The sequence below is a fragment of the Xenopus laevis genome, chromosome 5L (assembly GCF_017654675.1).
Source record: "Xenopus laevis strain J_2021 chromosome 5L, Xenopus_laevis_v10.1, whole genome shotgun sequence".
NCBI classification, from domain to species: Eukaryota; Metazoa; Chordata; class Amphibia; order Anura; family Pipidae; genus Xenopus; species Xenopus laevis.
Genome location: NC_054379.1, coordinates 161,612,695 through 161,638,462, shown reverse-complemented (window position 1 = coordinate 161,638,462; position 25,768 = coordinate 161,612,695). Strand labels below are relative to the sequence as shown.

The 25,768-nt window shown below is 38.7% G+C and overlaps 1 protein-coding gene across 1 annotated transcript in view; it reads left to right on the top strand.

The window, feature by feature from the left end:
* Nucleotides 1-25,768, top strand: part of pkhd1.L (PKHD1, fibrocystin/polyductin L homeolog) — a 329,488-nt gene that overhangs the window by 160,295 nt on the left and 143,425 nt on the right. The window contains exons 50-51 of the mRNA XM_041563601.1: nt 17,695-17,760; nt 21,037-21,165. Of these exons, the coding sequence (XP_041419535.1) occupies nt 17,695-17,760; nt 21,037-21,165 (195 nt within the window). The remainder of the gene's footprint in view (nt 1-17,694; nt 17,761-21,036; nt 21,166-25,768) is intronic.

Below are 25,768 nucleotides of genomic sequence, written 5' to 3'. Positions count from 1 at the left end.
TCACCCTTAAAAAAGGAAAAAAACGCCAGGGTTTTTTTGGACAGAAAATTTTTTAACTATTTTTGAAGCAATCCCTATCTACTCTATTGCACTTCGCCTGGTCTGAGGTGGAGAAGGCAAGTCTGGCGCAAGAGGTAACGTTCAGTAAAATGCGCAAGTTAGTGAATTAGCGTAGTTACTTCACCTGGCGTAAGGGTGCGAAGTAGCGCTAGAGTAGGTCCACTTAACTAGAGAATTTACGCCAGCGCCCGTTAGTGAATTGGCGAAGTTACGTAATAACGTCACGTTAGTCACTTCGCCCTTTAGTGAATCTGCCCCTAAGTGTGCAGTGTGTATGATGTGCCATGGAGTCAGCTGGCTTTATCAGAAGAATTTTTGTGTTTCTTGTGTGTTTTATCACTATTTCACAGTGGTGTAACCATACCTCCCAACTGTCCTGTTTTCAGAGGGACAGTCCCACTTTCGACAGCTCAACCCACAGTTCTGCATTTGTACTCAAAAGTCCAGACTTTCTGTGCGCTGAACAGCCAGAAAAAGAAACAAAGTTTCTAACTTAATTAGCTTTTGGCAGAGAGCCCAGAACAGCCACAGCAGCAGAGAAGATACTTTGTAACAATTTTGAGATAAGCAAATAAGTAATTGTAACAATTTAGATAAAGAGGTCCCTTGGGAAAAGTTTGACTCACACCTTAAAGGACAATTCACCTTCATTAGCAAAACTGTAAAAACTAAAAAAAAAAACATAGAAATATGTTCAAACTTTCATAACCTGCCACAAAAATGGGCATGGTAAAAAATAAATGTTTTTGTCCCTCTTTTTATTTCCAAAATGTTGGGAGGTATGGGTAACCACAGAGGAAGCTGACTGCAGGCACTTCTTCTGGAGGGAGTGCCTGATGGGTCATCTGTGACTCACTCAAAATCATGGGTCACCTGCATGCCAGTGGGGGTCGGGCCCTGGAAAAGAAATATTGGGTGGAGAGGAATCCAAATTCCCCCTGAAAGTATTTCATACAGTGTAATTAACTGTGTAATCAATAATTCACCTCTCTCTCTGAACCCACATTTGAACATCTACATAAACACAGGCAACAGTCACACCTACCCTGATCTGTTGAATGAAATAGCTGCACACTACCATCTTCTGGCTGAAAGGGGTATTATAACAAATATGCTACAATTACAGATATATAGGGGAAACATTGGGGTAACAGTCATCCTGCTATAACTCACCCCAAATCTCCCCCTAACTGGCCTTCAGGCTAGGCCCCCTTAGCTCATAACAAGGTTACAGATATATAGAAACATTGGGGTAACAGTCACCCTGCTATAGTTCCAGGGGTTCCCAGGGTACAAATAAGCACTCACCCCAAATCTCCCCCTAACTGACCTTCAGACTGGGCCCCCTTAGCTCATAACAAGGTTACAGATATATAGAAACATTGGGGTGTCACCCTGCTATAGTTCCAGGGGTACCCAGGGTACAAATAAGCACTCACCCCAAATCTCCCCCTAACTGACCTTCAGACTGGGCCCCCTTAGCTCATAACAAGGTTACAGATATATAGAAACATTGGGGTAACAGTCACCCTGCTATAGTTCCAGGGGTACCCAGGGTACAAATAAACACTCACCCCAAATCTCCCCCTAACTGACCTTCAGACTGGGCCCCCTTAGCTCATAACAAGGTTACAGATATATAGAAACATTGGGGTGTCACCCTGCTATAGTTCCAGGGGTACCCAGGGTACAAATAAACACTCACCCCAAATCTCCTCCTAACTGACCTTCAGACTGGGCCCCTTAGGAGGTCTGGCAAAATGTGCAATCGGCAGTAAGATATCACAGCTTTTGCACAACCAACAATATGGATATTACTTTTAACCTTGCCTCTGTTAAATATTTGCAGTTTGAGTCACCTGCAATAAAAATCTGCAACTTAATTATCGTTTAAATGTTCAAATTTTTCCTCAAATTATATTTATGGAACATAATGTGTAAATGATCATTTTAGCTTATACTGCTTATATCCATTTTGAATTTCAATGCTCAATTATCTATACAGGGCGCGCTACAGGTATGGGTTCCGTTATCCGGAAACCCGTTATCCAGAATACGCTGAATTAGGGAAAGTCCAGCTCCTGTAGACTTTTTATCCAAATTTTTAAAATTTTCCTTTTTCTCTGTAATAATAAAACAGTAGCTTGTACTTGATCCCAACTAAGATATCATTAATCCTTATTGGAAGCAAAACCAGCCTATTGGGTTTATTTAATGTTTACATGATTTTCCAGTAGACTTAGGGGCCGATTCACTAAGGGTAGAATATCGAGGGTTAATAAACCCTCGATATTCGACTAGGAACTAAAATCCTTCGACTTCGAATAGCGATGTTGAAGGATTTAGGGAAGATAGTACGATCCAACGTATCGAATAGCCTTCGATCAAAAAAAGTTAGCCAAGCCTATGGGGACCTTCCCCATAGGCTAACATTGACTTCGGTAGCTTTTAGATGGCGAACTAAGGGGTCGAAGTTTTTTTTAAAGAGACAGTACTTCGACTATCGAATGGTCGAATAGTCGAACGATTTTTACTTAGAATCCTACGATTCGAAGTCGTAGTCGTAGTCGAAGGTCGAAGTAGCCCATTCGATGGTCGAAGTAGCCCAAAAAAAACTTCGAAATTCGAAGTTTTTTAACTTCGAAATCCTTCACTCGAAGTTAGTGAATCGGCCCCTTAAGGTATGAAGATCCAAATTACAGAAAGATCTGTTATACGGAAAACCACAGATCCCGAGCATTTTGGATAACAGATCCCATAACTGTATTACGTAACTATCTAAGGAAGCCCACTTTAGGCATATCAGTACTACGGGTGCTTAGTTGCTGAATAGCCAGTCTTGCTGAATTAAGGAGGTTTGTTTAGTTGTACTTCCCTTCTATCCCATTAAGCTGTCCCTTTGCTGACATTTATCTCATTGTTAAACTCAAGCACTCCCCCTGGGACCATGAAAGGTAAACGACAAAAGGGAAGAGATGGTGGTCAGGGACACAGAAGGCGGAATTAAACACATAAGCAAAGCCATCCTTATGTTCTCTATAAACATCCATTATGTGCCCTTAATGGGATAATTCCCCACTTCTCGGCGTGTTAGTTTTATTCAACGGCCCTCGCCTCATTGTGACACGTCCCCACTTACTGAGTCGCCAAGCGTAAGAGGGAAGAGCCTGTTTCATTAGGGAGCCTTTCAGATAACATATGTTACGGCAAGCTTACACTCGGCCCAATGCAGTCATTACACATGAACTTAAAGAGGGATTTCTATGGAGAATATTTATAGTTTGCCGTTAGAGATAAGAAACCCCACATTTTTTAGTAAACATTTTTAGGAAACTTGTGGGGAGATTTTGCCGATCATATATTTATTTAAAATACCTCGAATGATAAAGTCATGGTATGGTTATGGTTGAGTGGTAATAACTAGTGATGGGCGAATTTATCCTGTTTTGCGAAACATCGAAAAATTTGCGAAACGCATTGAAGTCAATGGTTGTCAAAATTATTTTAACGTGCGTCAATTTTGACACCCGTAACAATTTCGAAACCCGCAATAGATTTTATAGGCGAGCTTATTTTGTCCAAATGCATTAAAGTCAATGGGCGTCCGAATATTTTTTCGACGTGGTGGACTTTTTGCCATTAAATATTCACCACAGTTTCACAAATTAATTAGATGGTGGTAAAACGCGAAAATTCAACGCAACTTCGCGCCTGGCGAATTTATTCTCCCATCACTAGTAATAACTTATAACATAGGGTTTATTTTATTTATATTTAGGGTTACTTTTTACCATTCTGTACAGGTATGAGATCCGTTATCCTGAAACCTGGTATCCAGAAAGCTCCAAATTATGAAAAAGCCATCTCCTATAGACTCCATTTACTCAAATAATTCTAATTTAAAAAAATTATTCCCTTTTTCTCCGTAATAATAAAACAGTAGCTTGTATTTGATCCCAACTAAGATATAATTGATCCTTATTGGAAGCAGAACAATCTTATTAGGTTTAATTGATAGAAAGTCCCTGTATTATGACTCAATAGATCTATATATATATATATATATATATATATATATATATATATATATATATATACATATACGTATATACTGTATATATATATATATATATATATATATATATATTTCTGGGGTCACTAGTCACTGTGCATGAGCCATATAACTGTGAAATATGGCAATGAGTAATAGTAATCTATGGCTGCTAAAGGTTTGTTTTAATTGGTTATAAAAGGTCTACCAATCAAAATGTCCCTTGTGCCATTACCCAAAACTCCACTGCAACAGGGACCAATATGATGGATTAGCCAATCTCTATATTCTTTAATGGATAATGGGTTTCGGGATAACAGATCCCATACTTGCACATTTATATATATATATATATATATATATATATATATATATATATATATATATATATATATATATATATATATATTGTAAATAAAGTACCTCCTATTGTAAAATATAAGGATATTACCGAGGTGTTCCATGACCATATATAAGCATGAGGCTGACGGTCAAGGAACTCCGAGATAACTTCTAAAATCCTCATATTTTGCAACAGGGGGTACTTTATTATAATACACAAGATTTAGTGAGTCATGTGACAAATGACATAATTAAGCTCTGATTATAACCGATGAATCACTAAGCTCCATTTATAAGGATATAATTTACAGGATAATCGTGGCTCTTGTGTATATACTATATATATATATATATATATTATATATAATACACACACACATTTTTAGACATGCTATGACTGGGCAATTACATTGTTTAATTAAACCTCCTAGTTGTAGTGAGCAAAACGATAAAACACAATTAAACGTGTAAAAAAAAATTGAATATCTCTAAGATCATCCAGAATCTTTTTTTCTCTCCCTAACACAATCGGTAAAAAAAAAAAAGGATATTAATGAACATTTTTTTTCTAATTTATTCCCATCTCCCCCCCCCCCCTGTTATTTTGTTTTTCAATTCTCCCACCTTATTTTTAGTTACATTAAGGCTATGATACAATTAGTCGTCCCGGTAATTCAGTTTACAAGCTCTGTAGAACGCAGGAGCTGCCACTCACTCCGCAAGCCTCAGGCCCCACTTTAGTTTTGTTGTCCATGTGACTCCGTTTCCATGGTTACCGGCTACATCTGCTGACACCCCGCACTCTATTTACTGCTTAATTAAGAATTTCACGCTCGGCCCTTATCTGCCTTCAAGAACAAGAAGTGACTTTTAGAGGAATTCCACATTTAGGATACGGCACAAGGAACTTCTTCCACCACCCCCCACCCCAACTCCTTTAGAGCTGACAATGTTGAGCCCTTATTCTTTTTTTACGACCCTCTTGGCAATTGATCTGCCACCCTTCCATCAAAAATCATGAAATGGGCCGGGGATAATGAGCATGGCGCATATCAAAAGAAGGATGTTTGCTCGGGATGAGGAGAAAGTGCTGTAAGGGCCTACAAGCCTTCATGACTTCAAAAAGAAAGATGGTGCCTTGTCAGCAGGCGGATAAAGGATCATTTGTTTCCCGTTTGGGTCTGGTATGTCGGAGTTCCGCCTCGCAGACGCAAGTTCTCTCTTCTGCTCCGTGCGTCAGCAGTTAGGCAGCTGGGCCCCAAAAGCACATCAGTCAAAGCGTATAATCACTTGACTCCATGTTAACAAAGGACACTTGTAGGGGGGCGGCCAGGAGGAGGTCTGCATGACAATAGAAACACAATTATTGCAGCTGCTAGGAGGCCTATAATTCTTCATTTGAAAGCAAGAGACCTCATGAGCGGAGGGGAAATGGGAGTTTATTATTTATATTGGGAATGTTTCAGAAGCGCGAGGCCGCGCCGGTAGGGAGCCAGCATCTGCTCGTGTGGAGGCTCCTTCCAATCATTGCACATTCTGCCAGGGGTTAACTTACTTTTGACCTCGGCCTTTTGTGCTCTTGAAAGACTTTTTAAGGGGAACACTGTTAAATAGTAGCAGGGGCATATTAAAGCGCTAACGAATGGTTATAAATTCATATCAGATGCTCTTTCATTGACAAGTCTGCTGCTGAATTCACATAGCCTTTGTACGAGAGAGAGAGAGAAGGCCGGCAGCTGAGCAGGAGAACATCAATGATACTTTATATTGGGCATCTGATGAACCAGCTTCCATCCAGACGGGGCGCTATCAGCCCATGGGAACAGTGAGCACTTTTAATGAATATCAGAAACATAAAAATAAACCAGGTACAGATATGGGATCTAGTATCTGGAAACCCAAAATAATAATGGTTTTCCTTTTCTCTGTAGTAGACAGACAATCCTAGTGGGGTTTTGGTAATGCTTACATTAGAAGGAAAGTCGTATCGCACTTGGGGCGCCAAATGTTAGGCACCCCAAGCGATTGTATTTACGTACCTGAAACCCCAGGGTGGTGCTCCTATCAGCAGAAAACTACACCGCTCCAGAGTTATTCCAGTGAGCACCACGGAGCAATTTTCTTCCGACTTCTGCTGATAGGAGCACCGGCCTGAGGTTTCAGGTAAGTAAATACAATCACTTAGGGGTGTCTTACATTATTCACCCCCAAGTGGGATATGAATAGTGCTCCACATTGCAGAAAAACCTCTCATTCAGAAAACCACAGAACCCAAGCATTTCAAATATAGGAATGGATCCATTATTTGGAAATCCATTATCCAGAAAGCTCCGAATTACAGGAAGGTCTTCTCCCATAGACTCCATTTTATCCAAATAATCCAGATTTTTAAAAATGATTTCCTTTTTCTGTGTAATAATAAAACAGTAGCTTGTACTTGATCCCAACTAAGATATAATTGATCCTTATTGGATACAGAACAATCCTATTGGATTTAATTATTATTTATATTATTCCTTTGTATACTTAAGTATAAAGATCCAAATTCCAGAACTATCTCTTATCTCGAAAACCCCAGGTCCCAAGCATTCTGGATAACAGGTCCCACACCTGTAATAGATCCCTTATCTGTATCAGGTTTCAGAATCAGGTTGGCATCTGCCTGGAATTATTACCAAGAAATGATCACCTGATACCTGACAGCAAAGATAGGAAGGGAGATGGGGGTAATATGTAATATGTCTCCAGCAGAGGGTGTACGTATAGCCCCTGTTGCCCAAAGCCATTATGGAAGGGAATACCAATATCCATTTTGAAACTCTGCAAACAAATGCTTTTTGCCACCAATTCTGCCCTCATAGAGGTCCAATCCTATCCTTGTTTTTTAGTTTTTTATCTAGTTATTTTTTATGTCTAATATAAATAAATTAAACAATATCGGCTGCTGATTTTTATTTGCTTTTTTTTTTTTAAAATAATGTAGTACTTAAAATATACAATATTTCCTTATTAATTATTTTTTAAAATAAAAAATAATAAAAATAACTATAATAGTAATTACATTATACAATACTTTCTCCCCATTTTTAATTTGTCGTTTATTTATGAAATTAGTTAAAAAAAACCCATAAAAGTACTTAAGATTTACAATGTTCCCTGCTGTTGCTGCCCTTGGCCTGGGACACTTTTGGCCTTAATGCTATATACACCTATGGATATCAAGTGGTTCTAAGTGAAAATAAACCCAAATCTCTAAAATTGCTATTTTCCTATCCTTTGTGCCAGAGAATTGCGGTAACTTGGTCTCATTTCTAAATGCTGGGCAAATTAGCAGTGATCTATGTCAACCAATCAGATGTTTGTTTTCATTTTTCTACCTGTAGCTGGCTGAAAACAAATCTAAGCACTGATTGGTTGATATCAGTGATGGGCAAATTTGTCCCATTTTGCTGAAAAGTTGGCACATTTCCCAAGAAATTCACAAAACAGCGTGAAAACGTCAATTTTGACACCCGTGTCAATTTTTATGCCCGCATTAAAGTCAATGGGCATCTGAATAATATTGACGCACTACAGTTTTGACGCAAGAGACTATTTTGACATGCATGCAAATTTTTGCGAATTTATTAGACGGTGGTGAAACACGGAAATTCTCTGTAAATTCACGCCTGGCGAATTTATTCACCCATCACTAGTTGCTTTGCGTTACTGCCCAGGTGCAAATCTGCCCAGTGTTTATAAATGAGCCCAAGTGAGTCCATACTGTACATGGGCAGATACTGCCTGCAGATTTGGTCTTCTACAGGAATCCTAACTAAAATTATTTCTATGGCCCTTCATATTTCATTGATCTACAACTCCCAGGATCCCACCAACAACCTCATGCTGCCAGGGGGGGTGCTAAAAGTTGTAGTTCCGTTTCATCTACATGGGCCATAGGTCGCCCATTCTTCAGACTGGGGTGCAACACTGGGGTCCCATCTGCCTTGAATTAATTATTTTTGTATATGTCACTTGGGGCTGTTCCAACCTTTGGAGCCTCCAAGAGCAGCAGGGAAGTGGTTTGGCTGATTCTGAGAGTTGTAGTTCAATAACAGCCAGAGGGCTTCAAAACAGATATGTACAAACCCTAAATCTGTAATGGTCATTATAAAAGTAAACAATGTCCATGTTTTTGAGAGAATATTTTCTTAGCAAGGGCCGACCTCAGTAGATGGGGCAAAGGCCATCCCCACCCTCTCTGCCCAACCTGAAAACCATCTCTGTCTGTAAACACTCAGCTGAACGGATGTCACACTGAGGCCCATGTTTGGAACTTTACGGGGAGCACATTGTCAGTATATTAGAACAGCGTCGTTCTTGTATGTGCTCCAATATTTGTTCAGTTGGACACGGGCACCCATGCGTGCACAGCCTTAGGGAAGGGAGCTAAGTGTATCGATTTTCAGTCATAACTGCGACCATCAAATTATAAAGTATAATACAGGAATTCCCAGTGTCCTATTGAAAAAAGAGAGTCAGGATATCATGGGTTAATGCTACATGAACTGGACACATGGAATTATAGGAAACTATAGGAAAGGCAACCGTCGCGTGAAGATATTGTGGACTTCTCACCTTCTAGTGACCTTCAAGAAGAAGTCCATGTCCAATGAAAGAGATTTGTGGTAGGGGCACAATTCAACTCACGTCATCACGCATTTCTTCCCCCTCGATCTCTCGTATATTTGCAAAATATTTGGAGCTGAAAAACTGGATGGAGTTAAATTGCAAAAACAAAACAGAACTCGACAGGCTTTCCTTGCTACATTTTTTTCTGTTGAATTGTCGAGATATTTAAAAAAAATTAGAACTCACATTCATACCCAACACCATCATTTCTTTATTTTTGCTGTAATTTTCTCGTAATGTGGAAAAACTGTTATTTTTGAATATAATTATCTTACATTTTTTTCTTATAAATTTTTAGATTTTTTTTTTTTTAAATGAAGCCACACAGGGTGACTTTCAAGATATATGATCCCTAGGCCAACAAGCATGATGGCAGCCATATTTAAACGTTTAGGCTTTGTAAAGGTGCAAGCCCATTCTGTGACGGCTGATGACTTTTTAAATTTGACTTGCACTGATGATCACACTAGGGTTTCAATTATGAAACTCAATCGACGGTTCCCCACAGAATAAATGTAAAATAGAGCCAGGCTCTCAAGAGCTTACAATCTACAGGATAGCATTACTGATATTAATAATTGTATTATTTCTAATTTTCTATGGTATTAATGTTAGGATTATATTCCTTACGTCTATAAAATATGGGATCCATTATCAATATGGGATCCATTATCAGGAAACTTGTTATCCAGAAAGCTCCGATATTACAGGAAGGTCTTTTCCCATAGACTCCATTTTATCCACATAATTCAATCCCCCCCTTTTTCTGTGTAATAATAAAACAGTAGCTTGTACTTGAACCCAACTAAGATATAATTAATCCTTATTGGAAGCAAAACAGCCCTGTTGGGTTTATTTAACATTTAAATGATTTTTTTGTAGGTATGGAAATCCAAATTATGGAAAGACCCCTTATCCCAAAACCCCCAGATCCTGAGTATTCTGGATAACAGGTCCCATACCTGTACTGTGATCTCAGCTTGATGTCCTATATCATTTAATATCCTCATTTTATGGAATACAATATGTTTAAGAAGTCAAATTCTACATGGGATTTTGGCACAGAAGAACATTTTTCTGCTATACCACAAGAGGGCGTTAGAGTGTGGCTTTTGCACCGTATATGCCCAGCTTGAAGCCTGAAGCAATTGTAGCTTCAGGCACATGTCGCCAAAGGCAAAAACAAAACGAGACCAAGTGAACCAATTTCCCTCTTTATTCCCAAGAAACAAAGTAAATCCAACTGTCAGATTTAGTGATGTGATAGGAAGGTACTTGTGATAGGCAGCCCAGTCCTCCTTGTATTCCATAGATTGCTTATTAAATAAGGGCAGAGGCTATGGGATCAATGTATGTATTTAATATGCCATTGGGGTACAGGATTGTAATGTTTTATATGGACCAACTTTGGGTTGTGATCTTTCAGCTCATGTAGTTGACCATATAGTGTTGATCCAATCATTGGACGCACGTGCCAGTCGACTACATGGATTTGGGAATTATGATGGGAGATCTTTGTGGTCCAGATGTTTAAACCAGATTAAGTGTCATGACTTACCATCAAATGTATTTCCTTGTAGGCCTTCACCATAAGCCATGGTCAGGAAATCCAGCCAGAGACAATTGAATTATCCTTTATCATTCATTTATAGGGCAATAAAGCAGACACCCCCCCTGAGTATCAGTCAGATATTCCCAGAGTGTATAAAAGCAGAGGGCTTGCACTTCTATATGCTTATCATGTGTGCCGATTGTATGATGCATGACGTTATTACACGGCCAATATAATTACACGCCAGATCTAAGAGCTTAATCCTTCAAAGGCACAAATCATATCATTAGCTCATCAACTTTGGGAGACAAAGACAAATCTGATGTCATGGGACATAATCACATTATCATTATTAATTTCTTTCATCTGCCCTTGTCCAAAGTTAGGTTTTCTCCCAGTGCCCCAATATTTCCAGTTCAGAGTTACGTGCCTATTGGGGGGTGGGGTCTAAGAGAATAAAGGTAACGGTGGTGGATCTGTGATTATACATGACATTAGGGAGGTGCCACTATATATATATATATATATTTATATATATAAGCACTTAAAGCAGTCGTGTTTAGACTTTTCATCAGCTCAGCTGGACCATCCTAGCTCACCAAGTAATGTTATAAAACCATATATTGATATTAATCATTGGTCCCTATCTTTGACAAATTAAAATGCAAGCTCCTCTGGGATGTCTAATACCATAGAGGGTTACGAGCAATTACAGTACATGTTTACTTTTTCATTATTTCAATCTATATTTAATCCATGTTCCTCAAAATGCGAATGTGCTTTCCAGATGATGGTAAAAAAATGATTGATTTAGGATTAATTGATCTGATTTTTGTGGTAATAAATTCCATAACAATTATTCATGAATATATCCCTGAGTGTTCACTCAAAATCTTGGCCTTCAGGCTGGGCCTCCTTTGCTTATAAAAAGATGACAGATATATAGAAACATTGGGGTAACAGTCACCCTGCTATAGTTCCAGGGGTACCCAGGGTACAAATAAGCACTCACCCCAAATCTCCCCCTAACTGACCTTCAGACTGGGCCCCCTTAGCTCATAACAAGGTTACAGATATATAGAAACATTGGGGTAACAATCACCCTCCTATATTTCCAGGGGTACCCAGGGTACAAATAAGCACTCACCCCAAATCTCCCCCTAACTGACCGTCAGGCCGTGCCCCCTTAGCTCATAACAAGGTTACAGATATATAGAAACATTGGGGTAACAATCACCCTCCTATATTTCCAGGGGTACCCAGGGTACAAATAAGCACTCACCCCAAATCTCCCCCTAACTGACCGTCAGGCCGTGCCCCCTTAGCTCATAACAAGGTTACAGATATATAGAAACATTGGGGTAACAGTCACTCTGCTATAGTTCCAGGGGTACCCAGGGTACAAATAATCACTCACCCCAAATCTCCCCCTAACTGGCCTTCAGACTGGGCCTCCTTAGCTCATAACAAGGTTACAGATATATAGAAACATTGGGGTGTCACCCTGCTATAGTTCCAGGGGTACCCAGGGTACAAATAATCACTCACCCCAAATCTCCCCCTAACTGACCTTCATTCTGGGCCCCCTTAGCTCATAACAAGGTTACAGATATATAGAAACTGTAAGGCGTCCTGGCCGTCCTCCACGCGTCCAAGATGGCGGTGCCCAGAAGAGGCCATGCGGCCATCAGACGCCAGCGTGACGCCGTCGTTTTCCCATTATTGAATTTATAAACCCTGTGGCCGTTCGTCTCCAGTTGACCCCAGAGATGAAGATTCCAAATGTCTTTCATGTTTCTTTTCTCAAGCCAGCTGCTGTTGGTCATGGTTCTTCTCTGCCAGTTCCTGTATCCGTTGATGGTCATCAGGAGTTTGAAGTGGGGAAAATTTTGGATTCTTGGGTATCCAGGGGCTCTCTTCAATATTTGGTGGAATGGAGGGGGTTCGGTCCTGAAGAATGTTCCTGGGTCAAACATTCAGACATTCATGCTCCTCTTCTAATTCGGAGATTTCATAGAAGATTTCCTCTGAAACCCAGCCTTGGTGGTCCGGAGGCCCCTTGGTCCACACTCCAAATTGTGCCTTCGGGCCCTGACAGAAACATTGGGGTAACAGTCACCCTGCTATAGTTCCAGAGGTACCCAGGGCACAAATAAGCATCACCCCAAATCTCCCCTTAACTGGCCTTTCGGCTGGGCCCTCTTAGCTCATAACAAGGTTACAGAGATATAGAAACATTGGGGTGACAGTCACCCTGCTATAGTTCAGTAGGAACCTGAAGCAGGAGGCCTCAATAAGTAGATGCCTTGGCCCTGAGGTAGGCTGATCATCTTAGAGAAGAAATCCCTAAATAAGGGCTTTAGTTAATTAGTTGATCCAGGAATAAGATATGAGATAGACAGGTTATAAAAGCATTTTTTGGTCTAATGAGGAGATGTCAGTATAGGGGAAGAGGTAGTTCCCCACTTTACAGAAGATTAAATAAAAACAATAATCCCTCCCAGAGAGCTGGAGCCCAGGTCAAAGGATGCACAGTTTCCGTTTGCTGGACCTGTAGGTGGGCCTGCGTGTGTCCCATGTGCCTTTCTGTGGTTACAGTTGCCTTCCTCCTCCCACAGAAAGTAAACACGTGCAGAACATAAACCAAAAATAATCTTTTCGACAAATACATGAACAAAAAATAAACCAAAACTGCTAAAAAGTATCCCAGAAAGATCAAATAAACACTGGGCTATGGAAGGGAAGCTGTGTAAATACACACTTTACATGACTTGGACATGCTCTGGGACCATGTTCTCATGTTCCACGGTCAGATTCTATTAAAGTGATGCCATAGAAAGAAATCCATGGGGTCATTGAGCACACTGGGGGCCCTAAAAATTCCCTTAGAGGGTCACATCTGTTCCATGGGCTTACAGTTGGCGTGGGCTGTTCTATAAGACTATTCTGACTTTCCAATTTGTACCCCCCGTGGGGATACGAGGTCCCAGTCTGGGAATCACTGCCATAAGATATTAAACATGAATCTTATTCACAAATTCCACCTCCCATCGGAAAGTATCACCTCCCAGGATCCAGTGGGTTTTTTTTTTCTACCCACAGGGTCAATAGCACACACAGCATCAATCAATGCTACAGAATAATGGGACCTTATGGCAACATTAACAGCAATGATAAATAACTCGGATTGTTACAGCACATTGCATTTATGAACGTATTCTGCCCAGGCCTGCGGATGCAAAGTGAAACAATAGTTATCATGAGACATAACCTGCGTGCTACTGTATTGAACCCAACCCAAAGGAGCAGTCTCCATGGCTCTTAGATACTTACCTGCTAGTTCTGTTACCAGCCAACGGCATTCAGATCAGGTCTATTCATCTCATCTTCTTAGTCAAGATTCAACAAAGCAATTTCATATATTAAATATAGACACCGAGCTACAGTATTTACGTAAATGGGTGCAAAACTGAGCCAGTGAAATCACTATATACTGAGGGTTTTCCTCTATTGGTACCGCCCAACCTTGCTGCATAAGGTCACTCCTATAAAATGAGGAAACTGAAAGCCAAATTGATGTTAAAAATGTCTTAAACTTGCATTGGTTTTTCCATTAGTTAATTGTTACTGCCTCCGATAATAATATCAAATATTCTAACTTTTAAAACTAAAATAAAGGGGAAGACATGCTGCCTAGGCTTTTGAATAATATAGGGATCCTTTATGGCCAATTATTGATGTTGTGTTCATTAAAGGAACATGTCATTCTTTGCACTTCTGTATAGTTGCACTAATTCATATCATATGGTTGACGCTCCAAAAGCTGCTAAAAATCTGAATCCAAAAATACTCAAAACTGTCAAGGTCATGTAGAAGTCAATGAGAGATTTCTCTGAAGTTGTTTCTTGACATTGTGATTTTGAGATTTTTTAGTCCGATAATCTGATAACGTTGAGTTTTGGCAGCAACAATAGGTCAAAGTAGAGTTTTCGTAATGTCAATTGTACAATTTAAATTGACGCTCGATTTTGTTGCAACTTTTTTTCGTCCCGACTGATACTTGTTGATAAATTAGTTCAATTCGTGGATGGGACTTTGGACGACTTTGCTATTTGCTGGGAAATTGTGGAAAAATATATCATATTGCTGGGAATCCCTGGATTTTCCAGTCTGATATTGACAAATCTATCCGTAAGTATCATAGTTGCTGATCCCAATTATATATCCCGGAGGTGCTCTGGTTACACGGTGGCAACGCTGGCACTTTAGAGCAGCCACCTCAAACTGCGGCTTCTATTTTCTCTGTTAGCCAAGTGTAATTATCTGAACAATTGAAGTCTTGATTATTTCTGCTCATTTATTGAACTCCTAACAATTAATGAACCCTAAGTCTTTATAAATGTGCTTGATCGCCACGGGAACAGAGGAAAAATGAAGCAGTTCACAGGAAAGATTGATGGCCAATAGATGGGTCGTTAAATAATGCACAATATTTTCAGGAATATTTCCACCAAGTTATCGGCTGTGGCAGTGATGGATACGGAAATGTCCTAACTGCCCAAAATGTGGTGATAAATAGTATATTTATATTATCCCATTTATAATTATATGAAGCTGTTTTTAAAAAAGGATTTTAATAAAAGATTTTTTTTTACTACTAGCACAAACACAAAGATCTTATTAATATCCATTTAAGCATATGATAGGATGTTCCTGGCCTATTGTTGTAAAGATAGGGATAGGGATACTGTCATGGGAAAAAAATTTTTTTCAAAATGAATTAGTTAATAGTGCTGCTCCAGCAGAATTCTGCACTGAAATCCATTTCTCAAAAGAGCAAACAGATTTTTTTTATATTCAATTTTGAAATCTGACATGGGGCTAGACATTTTGTCAATTTCCCATCTGCCCCTGGTCATGTGACTTGTGCCTGCACTTTAGGAGAGAAATGCTTTCTGGCAGGCTGCTGTTTTTCCTTCTCAATGTAACTGAATGTGTCTCAGTGGGACATGGGTTTTTACTATTGAGTGCTGTTCTTAGATCTACCAGGCAGCTGTTATCTTGTGTTAGGGAGCTGTTATCTGGTTACTTTCCCATTGTTCTTTTGTTTGGCTGCTGGGGGGGAAAAGGGGGGGGGTGATATCAGTCCAACTTGCAGTACAGCAGTAAAGAGTGATTGAAGTTTATCAGAGCACAAGTCACATGACTTGGGGCAGCTGGGAAATTGCCAATATGTTTAGCCCCATGTCAGATTTCAAAATTGAATATAAAAAAAATCTGTTTGCTCTTTTGAGAAATGGATTTCAGTGCAGAATTCTGCAGGAGCAGCACTATTAACTGATTCATTTTGAAAAAAATGTTTTTTCCTATGACAGTATCCCTTTAACAACTTGTTTTTTTTTAACTACAAATAAACTGCCCTTTCTCAGACTCAAGTAGAAAAAAACACCATCAGACTCATGGACATTTCTTCTTTACATCATGTTTTCTTGAGGGACACTGACAGGGAGACCTACTCCTCTGTAATTTCCACCTTAAAATCCCCACCAGCCGCAACCTCTACAAACGTATTCCTCCCCTAACATCAGCCAATTACACTAAACACAAGGGGTAGACGTTTCTGGGATAGATACATATGTTCTGTCTTTTCTTGTTTCTTCCATTGATATTGACCACCACAGCAACCCTATACGGGGCATTAGAAAACATTTTTGCAGTAGGAAACATGAGCTAGTTCATTGCTTGTAACAAACGTAAGTTGGACCCTTATTCCATCAGTTAGGGATGTGTGGTCAAATTCCTCTCATTCAGCTACCTACTGGCTTGCCCAAGAATTAAAGGAGAACTATAATTCCTATCATGTCCTGCTCAGTCAATGACCTACTACATATACTACAAAGTCACAGCTGATGGAATATGTATTGCAGCTTCAAAGAAGTTTCAGAAATTTCTCATGCCATTTACTGTCAGATTTTCACGCAGGAGGCAGGAGCTATGGTGGATACAAAGAACTTGCTGCTCAGATATGGTTTTCCTGACCAATCAATGACATTTTCCAAAGAAATATTTATGGCACTATGGGGTCTATTTTAGAGGGTCCAAGGATGAATAGTTTTTGAGAATTTGAGAATTTCAATCCTATTTTGATAAAAACAGTCTCAGTCTGGATTTATTCCTGATCTTGTGGATTATTTCAGCCTGTTTATGAAAATGTTTTCCAAAATTGATGGAAATAAAAATTAAATTTTGAGTTAGTTTGGGCAACACTGTTGTATTGTGTTGCAGCATTTGATCTGTGGAGTAAGAACACACACAATTTATGCAGTGAAAGTTTTTTGCTTTGATGATGCAATAAGCCAACTGATGTGATGGCCAAATTACATCATTCCTCTGGAGCATTGGTATCTGCAGCCCTTCAAAACTATTTGAATAGATATGTTTGGATCACACCTTTCAATAGCTTTCTCAGCTTTCAGGCTGGTTACATGCAGACATCCACGGAAACACAAGTAGGCTGCCGCTGTTTTATGGCCGTGCAGTTATTTCTTACAGGCTTTAGTCCTGCTCTGATAATCCAATGAGTATATGAGATGAAAGACACACAAAAGAAGCAATGTAAGGTAGCCAGGACCTGACATAAGTATTCTGAGAGTTGCAGTTGAGCACCAACTGGAGAACCACAGGTTGCTTATCCCACTTCTACTCCATAACCGCTGGAACTTCTGAAATAATAACATTTGGCATTTAAGTGCACCGGGATCTGCAAATTATTTCCTTGTTGATTTGGACCTTTGATGTTGATCCCCATTTCTAGGTAGATCAGCTATTTTAATAAATATATTAGGACAGCCATAGTGAAAACAGGTTGGAGGAATTATCTGCAGATGGCCGGAATGCTTGAGAAGCACATTACGAAAGCAGAATTATTAATAGACACAGAGATGATCAGATAATGATTTTTCTTGGCTTTTCTTCCTAACGGCTTCCTGATTTAATCAGTATTTGTTTCTACATTTAGTTTCGGGTGAAGGCCAAATAGGAGTGACTTTCAAAACAGAAGAGAGGTCGGCGCTTCCCACACCAGGTGGGTAAATGGAATCGGTTTCCATGGGATAATTGCTGCTCAGGCAAATGTATAAACACCATGTAACCCCCATTTCCCATGCAAAAAAAATGCATTTTTATGGCTGTTTGAAAAAAAATATAAATAGTAAATTGGGAAAAAAGCTATAAATGAAACAACTTTTTTTTTATATTGATGGATTTTATTATTGCAAGTTTTGGCAAAAAAACTTTTAAAAATAATTTTATTTAGAATATATCATAAAAATATAAAACATATCTTTTTAGAATCTGATATTTAAAAGCAGAATTGAAGGGCAAGAGTGCTCCCCTTAGCAGACTAGATGCCATAGGGCAGGCAGTAAGGACAGGGCCCTCTTTTGGGCTCCACCTCCTACCACTCCCTAAATTGTCTGAATGAGGTGCAAATTAGGGGATGGGTAGAGGGCAGGTGGGGCACGCTAGTGATGTGCGGGCTGGCCCGATACGGGTTTGGGCTTCCGATTTCTGGGTTTAACTTTTATAGCCACACGCCTGATCACCTGCCCCTTTTGTGACATCATCTGCAGGGCTTGGTGGCGAGGGTCTATAAAAGGAACCCAGAAGTCGGGCTCGGGCGGGCGCGGGTGGAGGGAGGATGGATATTGGGTGGGTGCGAGAAAAACCCGACCCGCACATCACTAGGGCACGTTTAGGCAGAAATCAATAAGACTTCCACGTGAGCAGCCCCAAGCTCCCACAGGAAGTGGAAGTAGGGTTTACTACACCGTTAGTATTATATTATTATATATATAATATTATATATTGTATATATTATAATCTTTATACTGGACATTGCCTATTAGTGTGTCTGGAATTTAAATTAAATTTAATTGTTTGTTTAATATGCAAACAAGCAGACTTCTTCTCTGGGAGGACACAGTCTTAGTATAGGGAGTCTAGTGTAACCTGTATTTTACTCTGGCAGCTGCCAAAAATACAGACAAATACAAGAGTCCTCTGCACTCAACTCATTATCAATATATTAAGGGCATTGAGACATTTTGTGCATTAAGCTAAAAAAATGCCTTACCCTTTAAACAAAACAGGAATAGTTTGTCCATATATTACAATATATTTAAGCTGAACAACTATGTCAAAGTCATCCCATATCTGGCCAGTCCTAAACTCAACTTTCATCTGATTCATTAACAATTCTATTGCTTCATTATACATTTTACACAGGGACTAAGTTTTACCTGCAACTGTCAGTCTGAGTTACTAATAGTACTGCACTATCATCAGAATGAGTGCAGTAAATGTATAAATGACTTGCTAATTGCGATCCCTTTGAGGCAGTGCAGTTTGTTTCACAAGTCACAGAGTCAGAGTTCGGTAGTGATTACAAAGAGAAAAATAACAATCCATAATAGCACCAAATTAAAAGAAACACAATCAGAAATTACAAACAATTAGATAACGCTCTTAACAAACAGTCATTGACCTTTAAAGCAATTGTTAGCCTTTTAAAAAAATGTATCCCCTGGGCACTACTATACGTCACCAATATGTTACATTTGCACAGTTTCTAATTTAAACAACTTACATTTCATTTTTTTAAAGTTGTATATTTCAGTTTAAGTTTGAAAAAGAGAACTTCGAAAGGTCAAAATCCAGTATCAATACAGGCATCTGTGATTCCCCAGGGCAGCCAGAAGGTCAAATACGTTCACTTCTTTCCAAAACATGAAGCAAACTCTGGAAGCCTAGAATTAGCGCCATGAATAGTCTATAACATCATGCATGAAGTGCATCCAAAGATAGTTCCATTGGTTGCTGTACTCTATAATTTCCATACATATTGTTGAGTAGATGCTAATATCCACATTAACCCAATTTTAGCAGCCACATTTCCTATTTTTATTCTTTGTTACTCATCCTTAAATGTAGAATAATTAAAAACTCGAAGGTTTTCTTTAACATTTTAAAACAATTAAAATAGACCATTCCTAGCGACAATCACTTGACAAGGTAGCACAATTGGGGTGGGCCCATTGAACTACTGGGTAAGGAAATGCTCAGTATCACCCATTGTGCCATTGCCCTAAGGCAGTAGTCCTCAACCAGTGGCTCATGAGCAACAGTTACTCACCAATCCCTCGGATGTTGCTTTCAGTGGCGTCAAAGCAAGTGCTTATCTTTGAATTTCTGGTTTTGGTTGCATTAAAATGAGATATACTGCAAAACGGAGCCTCCTGCAGGTTGCCAGTCCACATAGAGGTTACCAAACAGCCAATCACATCCCTTATTTGGCACCATCATGAACTATTTTTATATTTGAATGTGGCTCGTGGGTAAAAAAGGTTGGGGACCCCTGCCCTAAGGTGTCATCCCTATTGTGGAGTACTTCATTTATGCCATTATTCATCTGGCTGTAAATAAACCACAGTAGCATACTAGCATGTGCAGCTGTTTAAAGGGATCCTGTCATCGGAAAACATGTTTTTTACAAAACGCATCAGTTAATAGTGCTACTCCAGCAGAATTCTGCACCGAAATCCATTTCTTAAAAGAGCAAACAGATTTTTTTATATTCAATTTTGAAATTTGACATGGGGCTAGACATTTTGTCAATTTCCCAGCTGCCCCTGGTCATGTGACTTGTGCCTGCACTTTAGGAGAGAAATGATTTCTGGCAGGTTGCTGTTTTTCCTTCTCAATGTAACTGAATGTGTCTCAGTGAGACATGGGTTTTTACTATTAAGTGTTGTTCTTAGATCTACCAGGCAGCTGTTATCTTGTGTTAGAGAGCTGTTATCTGGTTACCTTCCCATTGTTCTTTTGTTTGGCTGCTGGGGGGGAAAGGGAGGGGGGTGATATCACTCCAACTTGCAGTACAACAACGAAGAGTGATTGAAGTTTATCAGAGCACAAGTCACATGATTTAGGGCAGCTGGGAAATTGACAATATGTCTAGCCCCATGTCAGATTTCAAAATTGAATATAAAAAAATCTGTTTGCTCTTTTGAGAAATTGCACTATTAACTGATTCATTTTGAAAACATTTTTTTTCCCATGACAGTATCCCTTTAAGAAACGTTTTGTATTGCATAATACTATCAGGCTTGACCCGTCTATAAGAAAGCTGTATATAAGCTAAACTGTAGGTATTTAAGACTGTGTCAGGGAAGGTATGAGTTACTTCGTACACACAACAAAGACACAATGGAAATAAATTACTTTGGTTTGTAGAATTCAGATGGATTAAATTTACCTAATAACTTCTCAGATTAGCCTATTATAAATTCCTATTTTCTAGTGCCAAGTTCCCTACCTCATTCTGTTTCCAAATGGTCACTTCCGAAGTCCTGGGAGGGAGTCGAGCAAGGCTGGGGTGGATTTGGCTCTGCAATACCACAAGCTGGAGATGATGTCATCATCTTACCAAGTAAGTCTAAAACACCCATGTCGTCTTCTTCATGGAGGTCTCGAAACTGGAGAGAGATGCAGAGTGGTTATATTTTGACTACAGTGTGAGCTGTGGGCATTCTTCTGTTATGTGCTGCTATGTCCTCTTTCCATTCTAGGTTATCTCCAACAGATGTAGGTTCCATTCTAGGTGGAAAATGAGTCATAAATGTGTTAGATATTATTCATTTAGTATATGAATTAGTTGGCAAATTACTTATTTAACCTCTGGCACTGGATAGTCAAAGGGAAGATTTTTATGACGTGTCTCCTTGATGAGAAAAAGAAAATCTTTTTAACTGATACGGTTCTCTACATCGTCCCATATAGTTATAGTGTCACGTACGGCTCCCTAAATTCAGAACTAGTACTAGGCTCCCTGGTCTCGGCTCAATCTTCTGCCTTTAGCAGCCGCCTTTGGCTTCGGAGGAGCCCTCAGCTACTCAGATGCCGCCAGGTCTAAAACTTGAGAGGAGCCAAGCAAATGTTCTGAACAGGCAAAGGGGCACATATGTAAATAAGGTTGGAGTTCAAGGAGTAGACGAAAAGCTTGGTCAGGCAGGCCAGGGTCTGTACAGGTGGAGTTCAAGAATAGTCAGGCAAGCAAGGGTCCATATCAGCAGAGTTCATGATATTCAGGCAGGCAAGGATCAAAACCCTGAAGCCCCTTTAAATACCTTTGAATTTCGCGCCAAAGACGTGATGATGTTGGCGCGTAAAACCCAAAGGTACATGCCCTAGGACAAACTTGCGCAATCAGAAAAGAAAGCACCGGGTGGCGGGCGTCCCCACCAGCCCACTAGACCACCAGGGTGAGTCCTCACATATAGAAATTAGACTTTACAGTTAAACTAGAAAAACTGATTGTACCCTTCAAGACTTCAAGAAACCTTTAAATAGATAGCCCCCCCATTCATTGGCAGAAGCTGCAGTCCACAGCAACCAATCAATGAATGACTTTTTAATATCGCTAGAATAACCAGCAGTAACTGCTCTTTAGTTGATATGAGATTCTGCACGCGGAGTTGACATTTGCATCCGTTAAAGAATCCATTATCCTGAAACCCCTTATCCAGAAATCTCTGAATTGCAGGAAGGCTGTCTTCCATAGACATTTTAAGCAAATAACATATACATTTTTTTGTTTTTAATTTCCTCTTCGCTGTAATGGTTAAACAGTACTTTTTACTTAATCCCAACTAAGGTCCTGATTGTTTTTTTTTATCAATAGCTGGATTAGCTATAAGTGATTCCCAATATTTATTATAGTGAGCCTTTCTTGGCCAATTAAGGTCATCTCCATTAAATGATGTTTATCTTGTTACTTTTTTGGTAAATTGGCAAATTGTACAGTATTATTATAATTTTTTTAAACGAAAACGTGAATGATGTTATACATATTATGAATTACCTATGCATTGTATTAATAAAGCAATTATGGCCAATGTGTTGATGAATTATTAAATTCAGTGTGGTCAATTAATAATAGTTAAGAGTTAAACCTAGAAATAATCAAAATAATAATAATATTGTGTATATATTTATAATAATATGTACAGGTATAGGATCCCTGATCCGGAAACCCGTTATCCAGAAAGCTCCAAATTATGGAATCGTTGACTCCATTTTATATAAATAATCAAAATTGTTAAAAATTATTTCCTTTGTCTCTGTAATAATAAAACAGTATCTTGTACTTGATCCCAACTAAAATATAATTACCGGTAATCCTCATTTGAAGCAATACCAGATTATTGGGTTTATTTAATGTTTACATGATTTTCTAGTAGACTTAAGGCATGAAGATCCAAACTACGGAAAGATCCATTATCCAGATAACCCCAGGTCCCGAACATTCTGGATAACAGGTCCCATACCTGTATTAGAATTTTTCCCTACTAAGAATTATCAATGCATAGTTAAAACGTACATCAAATCGCACCCACTGGGAAGATTTTAGAGTAATTTTACATCATGTACCTCTCTTGGTACAAATACAAATTGGCAATGATTTTTGGTGTTAAAAGGCAATCATTTTGGGGCTAGACTTAAGTATTCCTGGCAAAACTGCAGTAGTATGGATGTGCTAATAGGTGAATATTATTTGTGGTTTAGAAAATTTTAAATTAGATAAATGAGTGCACTTTAGCAAAGGATACCAAATCTGTCCAAAAAAAGGTTTAGCCAAATTCCAAACCAAATCTAAAGCTAAGTGACATATGCAAATAATAATAAAAACAAACAACAACATAAAAAACATCAAGAATAAAAATAACATAAAAAACAAAGTCGACCAAGCTCCCTTCCAGGAATGGAGCCCATTTATCCAAAAAATTGGAGAGTCAAAACTTCGCAACAAAATCCAGGCTCAATTGTATCATCCGACTGATGCTCCGAAAACTCGATTTTATCGAATTTGCTTATTGAAAAATTGACTTTTTTAAATTATTGGACGAAATTTTTTTTGGGATCACAATGTCGAGAGACAACTTCAGGGACATCTGCCATTGAATTCTACATGACCTCAGCAGTATTTTCGGATTCAGATTTTTTTTTGCAGCTTTGGGGTATGAGAAATCTCTATTTAATCTCTCTCAATATCTTTATTTATTTTTTATTTTTCCATGAAGAAATTGAGTTTTCCCCCTAAAAACCTCGACCAGGAAAAATCGAGGTTGAATTAAGGGGCCGATTCACTAACTTCGAGTGAAGGATTCGAAGTAAAAAAACTTTGAATTTCGAAGTGTTTTTTGGGCTACTTTGACCATCGAATGGGCTACTTCGATCTTCGACTACGACTTCGAATCGAAGGATTCGAACTAAAAATCATTCGACTATTCGACCATTCGATAGTCGAAGTACTGTCTCTTTAAAAAATACTTCGACCCCCTAGTTCGCCATCTAAAAGCTACCGAAGTCAATGTTAGCCTATGGGGAAGGTCCCCATAGGCTTGGCTAACTTTTTTTGATCGAAGGATATTCCTTCGATCATTGGATTTAAATCCTTCAGATCGTTCAATTCCAAGGATTTAATCATTCGATCGAACTATCTGTGCTAAATCCTTCGACTTCGATATTCGAAGTTGAAGGATTTCAATTCCTAGTCGAATATCGAGGGTTAATTAACCCTCGATATTCGACCCTTGGTGAATCGGCCCCTAAATGTTCTATTCATTCCTATGTGATTTTTAGAATTGTATTTATCAATGTGTGAAAGTTAGAACTTACATTTGATAAACACAGCTCTAAAAATCCCACAGGAATGAATAGAACAAGGGTGAGTCTTTATTTATTAAGCTCTAAACTCATATTTTGATCAATCTGCCCCTAAGAGGCAGATTGATCTAAATAATTCAGCCAGATCCTGCACAAAAGGATAGTGCTCATCCAGATCCAAAATCAAAGCTTTGGTGTTTTTTTGGCATTCATTTCCATGCTTTATTCTCTTTAGTAAATAGCTGCCTTGGCTTTCTACATTATCTTAATTTTGATTAAAGTCCAACAAATTTCAATCTTCATAAAAATAAATTGTTCATTGAATCAATTTTTAATTTCCCTCCCCTCTGGCAACCGGTTGGTAGATTTCTGAGTCTGATTATACTTTTTTTTATTTTTTAATGAGAAATAAATTCAGTTCAGTGAAAACTTTTTTGTTATCGCTATCAGGTGCAACTGAAAATCCCTTCCCATTCTCATACGCCAAAAAAAAACGCTCGGCTGTCATCCAATCTCAGATAATGAAAAATATTACGACTTATAAACCCCCCAAATTGAAGAGATGTATTTCCAGATTTTCAATATGACACATTTCTGACACAAGACATATTGGCTGAAATGAAAATATGTTATAATTCCAAGCAAGGGAATGTTGTTTTGAAGGGTACAGATATGATATCATGTAGCCCCAGGGCTTTTTTTAGTAGTGGAATCCACTCTGTTATTCATTTTCTCTATTTCTTTGAACTTTCTCTGTTTGAAGAGATGAATGCCAAAGTACTGGATCTTACATAATAGTTCTTCTGTTAGACCTGATTTCCATTCAATGGCATGCTATGATGTTTTATATAGAAATTGGCTTGATCAAAGGCTCTGGATGTCACTGTTGGAGTCATTAGCGACTTCTCCAAGTTGTTCACTTAGCATTCATCATGTACCTGCAAATTATCATATTAAAATAGCATTTTATGGGTTTTCTTTTAGGGCACTTCCTATAATTTCTATATTTGCTTCTAAAATTCAAGTAATTTTCCTGCTATTTTTCCCCAAAATAAAGTAATGACTTCCTTGTCCTATATTCCTATAACCTTTGTGTTCAGTGCATGATATTTATTTATTTCAAAATATTTTTTTATATTTATAAGTTTTTTAATATCTATTATTCAAAAGTAAATGAATTACAGGTATGGGACCTGTTATCCAAAATGCTAATTTTTCCATACACCTTAAGGGGCCGATTCACTAAGGGTCGAATATCGAGGGTTAATTAACCCTCGATATTCGACTAGGAATTAAAATCCTTTGACTTTGAATATCGAAGTCAAAGGATTTAGCGCAAATAGATCGATCGAACGATCGAAGGATAA